Source organism: Micropterus dolomieu, linkage group LG07 (genome assembly GCF_021292245.1).
Source record: "Micropterus dolomieu isolate WLL.071019.BEF.003 ecotype Adirondacks linkage group LG07, ASM2129224v1, whole genome shotgun sequence".
Classification (NCBI taxonomy): Eukaryota; Metazoa; Chordata; class Actinopteri; order Centrarchiformes; family Centrarchidae; genus Micropterus; species Micropterus dolomieu.
The window spans coordinates 14,110,249-14,118,177 of record NC_060156.1 but is presented as its reverse complement, the minus strand read 5'-3'; the positions used below and the strand labels follow the sequence as shown (position 1 = coordinate 14,118,177).

The 7,929-nt window shown below is 41.1% G+C and overlaps 2 protein-coding genes across 2 annotated transcripts; both read right to left on the bottom strand.

Annotated features, from left to right (window-relative positions):
- Nucleotides 1-1,834: 1,834 nt before the first annotated feature.
- hoxd9a (homeobox D9a) lies at nucleotides 1,835-3,531 on the bottom strand. The gene is made up of 2 exons (XM_046054138.1): nucleotides 2,964-3,531; nucleotides 1,835-2,456 (listed from the first exon to the last, which is right to left on the bottom strand). The coding sequence occupies exons 1-2, from the start codon at nucleotides 3,529-3,531 to the stop codon at nucleotides 2,212-2,214; spliced, it is 813 nt and encodes a 270-aa protein (XP_045910094.1). The 3' UTR covers nucleotides 1,835-2,211.
- A 2,174-nt stretch (nucleotides 3,532-5,705) lies between these two features.
- On the bottom strand, nucleotides 5,706-7,599 carry hoxd10a (homeobox D10a). Its single transcript, XM_046054175.1, is given in 3 exon segments — nucleotides 5,706-5,980; nucleotides 6,757-7,510; nucleotides 7,512-7,599. Coding segments are annotated over 3 exon segments (1,071 nt in total). The 5' UTR covers nucleotides 7,554-7,599.
- Between the last annotated feature and the right edge of the window lie 330 nt (nucleotides 7,600-7,929).

The window sequence follows — 7,929 nt, the reverse complement described above, 5'->3', positions numbered from 1 at the left end:
TCAATGCGCACAATCAAAGTCGTTTAAAATACTAAATCATATTGATAAAGGAGGAAATAAGGGGACATTTACAGGAATACATTTCTAAATGTTGACTATAATTATATCTGTGGTTTTCGTCTATAAATGATGGACTAAGGCTGCTCCTGACTTCCATAACCCCTGTCTGTATCGATTAAAAGTGGCTCTTTTGCGCAAACTACTTATTGCTGAGATGTGAGGTCTGAAAACTATTAGGCTACGAGATTTGTTTTGTTTTTTAATCACCATATTAAAAACTGCAATATGCATTAAACAAACATGAATTTGGACTTCCAGCATTGCCACTGTTCAAGCAGCGTGCTATTCTAGTTTTTCCCCAATAACAGCGTTACATTCAGCAAGAAAATTGTAGGCCTATTATTATTATTATTGCTTAAAAATGGACCCCCATACTGAATCTGGACTTTTGAGTAGTTCACAACCCGAAAACATCCAGTTTTATAAAGGACACTCAAAGGCATACAGTATAGTTTCTTCTTTAAAAATACGTTATCAATGAATCCATGAGTAGGCTACATGTTGTATGGTATGGCGCATGTGTTGCCTATATGTTTCGGCTGTCAATGACTAGATGTAATTGAGACTAAAAGAACAATATCGCCCTCTAGCGCTCTCACTACTTTTCAAATGAAACTCCATCAGAGGTAAACAGATAGCATTTAGTTCTGCATAATTCAGAATTTTTCCATTTGATTTGAGTTGTGCAGTAAAAAATGTTATTTATTTGCACAAGCTTAAGAATAATTATTATTAGCCTTCTATTTGACTAAAAGTCTATTTAGTTTTCTCCGGTTGAGCCTGCAGGGGGTAAACAATTGGACTCATGCCTGGTTCCATCTCAGTATAAAATAAATTCATCAGCCGGTAAAAACGCATCAGACAGCAGTCAAATTGAAGTTTTTGTTCCCATCGTTGGGAAGTGCAGTAGAATAAACGTGACCATTAAGGTGGGGGGTGATTTCCTCTAAAACAATTCATCGACCAGACACCCTGTGGAAAAGTGTCTACATTAGGTTTGTCAGCAACACAACCAAACGCCCAAGAAAAAAGGGGGTTCAAAGGAGAATGCAATTACTGGCCAGGACCATAAACTCATTTAGGCCAGACGTCTAGCCATTTCTATAGCTTTATTGGACCGCGTTTCTTCCTGCTTTAAAGTAATTATTCGTACAAGTTGGACAATAAATTGGAAATCCGCTGCAACACCTCTCCCAATCGTAAACACTTTATTACTGGTTCTTCTAAGTTTCAAATCCACCGTTTTAAAAACGTGAATTGTAACACTGCTTCTCCTTAGGGTTATTTTCCTCCTAAGGATTCCTTTAATCTCTGCGGATTCATTTATTGGCTGGAAAATTCAACTGTCAAACATTGACTCTATTGGGTTTAATTTGTGTGGCATTTTTTTGTTATGGTTGCAAGACAGTGTGCTGCAGTAGCAGCCTCACTGTAAACAAGCCCTCGGGGAATATTTTCCCATCTAAAAAAAAAATCAAATTACTTAAATGAAATAACCGGCCAATATGCCAGAAACATGCAGAGAAAGTTGCTAAATATATTTAATAAAGAAAAAATATTAATATATATCGATGTTTGAGCTAATTTAATGATTTGCTTTCCACATGCAGGACCAACTCACTCTGCTCTGTGAGAAAGCATGCCTGTTTATCACTCATACACCTAGAAAGTAGCCTAAACGTCTTTGTGAAAATCTATCAGTGCACGTGCCTGTGTGTGTGTGTGTGTGTGTGTGTGTGTGTGTGTTTGCTGACACAGATAGCAGTCAAAGAAGTTTAAGCTGTGAAAATGTTTTATATACAACTCCAATTTCTTAACAGCTCTAAAAGCAATAGGCTACACATAGGCACGTTTCCAACTGACGGGGGATGCTTAACAAAAAAATGCTTTAACATCCCAGTGTGAGTATTTGGTTAAATTGTAAAACAGAACATGTCAGATCGAACTCTCTAAAAGAAGAGAGGGATCCAGTCTTTATCTCATGAAGACAAATTCCCGCAAATGTGATTTGGATACTGACGCATTGCGTTACCTAGTGGGGCTAAAAATAAAAATAAAATGTCTACCTAGGCTCCTACCAAAATAAATGTAATTGTTCAGATGGCTTCCTTGGTGCAAACATTAAAACGTGTGAAATGGCCAGCAGTGGTTTCATAGGTGATCCTTGCTACTCCTCTCTCTGTTCATCTTCTTCATTTTCATCCTCCTGTTCTGGAACCAGATCTTAACTTGTCTCTCGGTTAAACTGAGTATGCGGGCGACTTCATAACGTCGGTCTCTTGTCAAATACATGTTGTAGAGGAACTCCTTCTCCAGCTCCAAAGTCTGATATTTTGTGTATGGGCATCGCTTCTTTCTAGTTGAGCGTGCGTGAATCCAGTTTGCTGCAGGGTTGTCTGGACAGAGAATAAAAACAGAGAAAGACACATATGAAGACATAGATGTGCAAAAAAATTATTTTAAAATTGAATATTTTCCAGTGAATTAAGCCCAAATGGAGGTTCGGGGAACTGTAAAGGACACTGCAGTAGTGTGGTTGCAGTGGATCAAAAGCAAACTGGGAAACAGTTTAATTTGATAGACAATGAGAAAATGCAATTTAGATTACATGTTTCCTGTTTTTACTGATAAGCCCCCTACCAGGAAGAAAACAAATTAGTCCTATATCTATCTCATCAGATAAAATCTCATCAACATGGGGCAATGTGTATCTATTTTGGGTGTCCTGCGACATGAAAAACTTTAGAATCCCCTGTAATAACCATTTGCAGGGCGGGTTTTTTACCCCTTCCCGAGCCGCGGTACGAGACACTTTTATAGGTTAGTAAAACTGGAGGTTTTACACACCCAGCTCCTACAGTTCTTAGGGTTGTAAATCAGGACTGGCTATTTCGTTTACTTACTTGGGTCAAGTTGTTGTTGTTTCTCCTCTTTTGGCTCGCTGTGGCTCGAAAGCTCACTTCCACTGTGCCCTTTGGTCGCCTTTTCTGCACTCTCCGAGACTCCACACGCGAATTCACCGGCGAACGGCCGAGCCTCCGCTTCCAACGCGTCGCACTCCGCAGCTTTCGGTGGCAAGACCTCTGGCTTTGTCCCGTACGGCCGAGTGCTGGAGTGAAATCCGGCGAACGAAACGTGGTTGGAGATGGGGTCCATCCAGGAGCGGACGCCTACATATCTGCCGTCCGAGGCGGGGAGATGGGACTGGTGGTGGTGGTGCACGTACGGATGATAAATCCCTTGCGGGTGAACCGAGGACCAAGACGAGGAGAAAACGGCGGACTTTGGTGCAAAATTGCAAGAGGAGAAGTCTGCGTTGTCCCCAGCACCTGACGGCCTCGGGGTCACCATGTGTGGAGCCTGAATAAAGCGAGCACCGTACACATCCTCCGGCTCCTGCCCCATTATAGCGTCCACATAGCAGTTGCTGAGAGTGCCACTGGAAGACATTTTTGATCTCTTCCTACTCATATAATAAGGGTTGCACTGTTAGGGGAAGCTTCCCTCTGTGAACAATCGTAGTATTTTTGCTGGCCTGCATCTACAGGGATTGGTTACATGGATCACGTGGTCATATTTACCAATACAGCGAGTAAATCAATCCAGCCCTTGCCCTGCTTTTTTGTGTGTGTTGTTGTCAGGTTTAATTTAGCTTTTCATTTCACAAATAATAAAAAGCCACATCAGATGTGACTGGAGGGGGAAAACAATCGCTCAAATGAATGCAAATGTTTGTTTTTTCTGTTTCTCATGTGCGAGTGGCTGCGGGATATTGCAACATACCAGCAGTTCAAAAAAGGAATAAGACACTTTCACCCCCCCAAAGTCCACCAACACGGATTCGCCGTATCTTAATGTTTGAGAAAAGTCTTGTAATATCGTCCTGATACCCTCAATGCTAGTAAAATGGTTTATAGACTTAGGAGCCCTCGTAAAATATATGTAATAACATGTTGTAAAATAACAGAAGCCATTTCCGTTCACAACGCGGTGTATCCATTGTTAATATTCGGCGAGGAAACATATTTTCTGAGGTCAGTTTAATTTTTAAAGCTAAGCCGGAAAAGGCAGTTGTGAAATTATTGTATTCATTCAAAGGAGGGCAATAATGTCTTTATGTATCAATAAATGTTTTATGAGGTGCGTGTGATTATACATGCTGTCAATAAAAAAAAAGGAAGCCTTGGAGAAGCAAAGTCCATCTGTGCATTGCTGTCTGAAAGGTGTAATTTAAATGTAATATGCATCTTTCCCCCTTTTTTAAACAGAAATGAACTCTTTTCTGTTTGATTTTAGAAATATGTTGACCTTCAGTCAAGATAAAAAAAACAGAAGCACATTTCATAGGCAGTAGCCTAGTTTATGTTTAGGTCAAATCTGCAGACTGGATCAGACTGACAGTTGAACCATGTAACATGTAATTTAATCACGGATGATAATATGAAGTGATGTGCAATGAATACGAAATGCAACGTGGCTACTGAAGCCTGCGGCTCTCGGGAAGGAAGGAAGAGCTGATTCTTGCCTGTGAATTTGTGCTTGAACGTGTCCACACCTGATAGTCCCGATAGACTATTAGTTTAGTCACAAACAGGCCTGAAAATAAAAGTAACACTATGTTTACTGGATGACACGACGACTGCCTCTTTGCTTCTCTCTGCTGCACTGTGGCCTATGGGCCAGAACACAAACAGACGATTGACACTAAACGGCATAAGAGGCAGGACCTGTTTTGTATTTAAGCTCTTTTGGTAAAAAAAAAAAAAAATTTTGAGTTGGTAGGTTTCAAATTGTTTTCAGGACACTGTAATATATTTAAAATATTGTATTATATAGTACAAACAGCATGTGTTATAACTGCTGGTAGCCCTTTAGCTACTCAATATTTTTAAGTCTTTAAGCTTTAAGGTCCCTCGTCAGATGAAGATGGAGCATTATTGGAATTAAAAAAACGTTAGGAACATTGTTGAAATCCCATTTCTTGTCTTGCAGTAACGTGCAATAGACATGTTTAGAAAATGTATTTGTTGTGTGTTTTTTTCCTCCTCCTCATAAACGTTTTCAGCAAAATAGTGCCTGCCCCAGTGCAAATACTGCCACAGACTTCCACACTGATATAGTAACTGCTGATAACGGAGATAACTGTAGAGACTTTCGTAGCACAAACAAATACAAAACAAGATTATTTGACAATTTATTGCAAGATACATGCCACAAACATGCAATAAATTCACAGATTAACATTGTTCTCCGCCACTTTGAAAGGCCCATTGAAACATTTCACTATTGAACAAATGACTTGCACTTACTGTAAAACAAGTGTTGCACTACAGGACAATGAAATGTGCTTTCATGACTGAAATAGAGTAGGCTAACACTTTCCAAACAGCTCGCCATCGCGACACAACATAATATCCATGTCTACTGGCGGAGGGGAAACCTACTCCTCCAATAACTTAAGACCAAAAAGTGTTACCCTGTGATAAAATAAAACAAGTACATGACACCACACAAAGTACTGAAATTGGCATTTATAGTCACAGTTTCGTTGAAATTGAAGATAAACGTCCAATGCCACTAAAGCACCAAACTGAATATGAGAGGGAAACGTAACAGACAGCTATAACGACAGATAACATGCAAGCTCACGAAAAGGTGAGATTTGAGGTCAGTTCACGGATGCGGTTTTCCCTGCTCATTTTCTTCAGTTTCATCCTGCGGTTCTGAAACCAGATCTTGACCTGCCTGTCGGTCAGGTTGACGCTCCTGCTGATCTCTAGGCGGCGCTCTCGGGTCAGATACATATTGAACAGAAATTCTTTCTCCAACTCCAAGGTCTGGTGCTTTGTGTAGGGACACCTTTTCTTTCTCCCACTCTTTGCAGTCAACCAGTTGCTCGTCGGCGTGTCGTTCTTGCAAACTGCAAAGATTTAGATCAGAGACATTATCAGTGCGATTCAGCCTGAGCAAGGTCTCACCTGCTACTTTTGGATTTTGCCTCTGGGAAATAACAAAATATAAATGTTTTCCCGGAATAATTAAATGCAGGGGGTGTTATTAGTCACATACTTGCCACCGCTAATAAAATAGAAATGAAATGAACCCCCAGCTGATCAAACCGCACACCAGGAACACATCTTATAGAGCTTGAAACATTATCAGAAAATCTATTAATTTTACAAAAGCTTAAAATGCATTAACATGTAACCTTTGATTAAATTGTTTTTAAAAAATTATCTAATTTAAATAGAATTTCAAATACAGTGATATTGTCATGTTGCAGGGTTCTAGTTAAATACTCAATTATTCAGCATTACACCGCTGCAAATGCACATATATTTGAAGATCCTGGAGTGATCATAATATCACAGTTACAATAGCTGCTTGGGTTAAATTGTTAGTTTCTTTAAAAGGGCGCAATATTCCATATATATAGCAGCAGATTGTGAAAATATTGGGTTTTTTTAAATTGCATGGGCCCTATTTGAATTTAAATATCTGAGGAAAGGGTTACAAGCATGTCTGCATGCTGCATGGTGAAACCATTTTGTTGCCTATTACTGCAACCTGAGAAAGACTCTCATTAAACATTACGACTTTAGGGTTGTTTGTGTTTTATACTTGGTTTTATGGTGCTGGAGCCTTCTCAGCACTGCAGCGCCACAAGATAAAAAGCTTTCATTGTAGCCAACCCACCTTTCCCTTCCTTCTGCAGCTGCTCAGGACTGGATACACTGTCTTCCGTGGAGCAGATCTTCTCCCCCGAGCTGTATTTGGGATCCGGGCTTTCTGGGGCCGGTGTCCTTGACGTCTCGGGGTTTTGCGGGACGTCCTCGCTTTTCTTTCCCACCTCTGCGAAATTAGAAGACGCCGATGAGGACTGCGGTTTCGGGGTGACCCGGCTGAGTTGCAGCAGTGTTGGGTTTGGACTCGGCGGCTCATGGCAGTAGTGTTCCTGATGTTTCCCGTTCGCATAAGTTTGGCTCAGTCTGAAATAGCCCGGAACCGGGATCTCGGGACCATCGACTGGACAAGACTCGGGAATAACGTTTGAATATGCGGGGACCTCTGACGAGCTGACTTTCTGTACTCTCTTATCGGAGTACATGCAGCAGTTACTCTCTTCCTTTATGCTCTGTGAAAATGTACAGTTTGACATCTGACTGGACGACTCTATTCTGCAGGGTCTATTCGGATCAGTCCAGTTATCTATTTGAGGTATGTACGAGTGGACATTCATGCCCATATTTTGGTGGTTGACCTCCCCTCTTTTGCCGAAAGACGGCAGGAGTCCACAGGTTTGCATTCCGTAAGTTCCCATTTCTGAGCCAGACGGCATGTACATGTTGCTGCTGGAGTAAAAGCTGTCCGTCCTGCAAGCACCAATTAAAGAGTCCACTAAAAATGTGTTTGCCGCAGGAGAGCTACTGGGAAAGGACATTTTGGGGGATTAAGTTCTTTAGAGGAGAGAGATGTCCTTTGTAAGCTGACATATCTAGGAAAAACAATCTCAGTGTAAGTCAGGATGCCTCCCGACCACATGACAAGCCCACCAATGAGATTTGAAAATGGCCTTGAGACGCAGCCTCCTCTCCCCTGCGCGCACACACACACACACGCGTACTGCGGATGCAGACGTGGTCAACAGCGACACCTACAACACGGACTTGAAATTGGTTTACAGACCTGCGCAGGCAAACGGGGCATCGCGAGAGGCTGTTCATCACAAATGAAACAATCACATTTAATAACGATTTGAATGACAGAATCAGAAAATAGTCCCCCTTCATTTGGAGTTTATCTGTTCAAAAACTGAAGCTTTATTAAGTGTTTTCGATGTGCAAGATGCTTATGTTTCTTTGTGTGAGA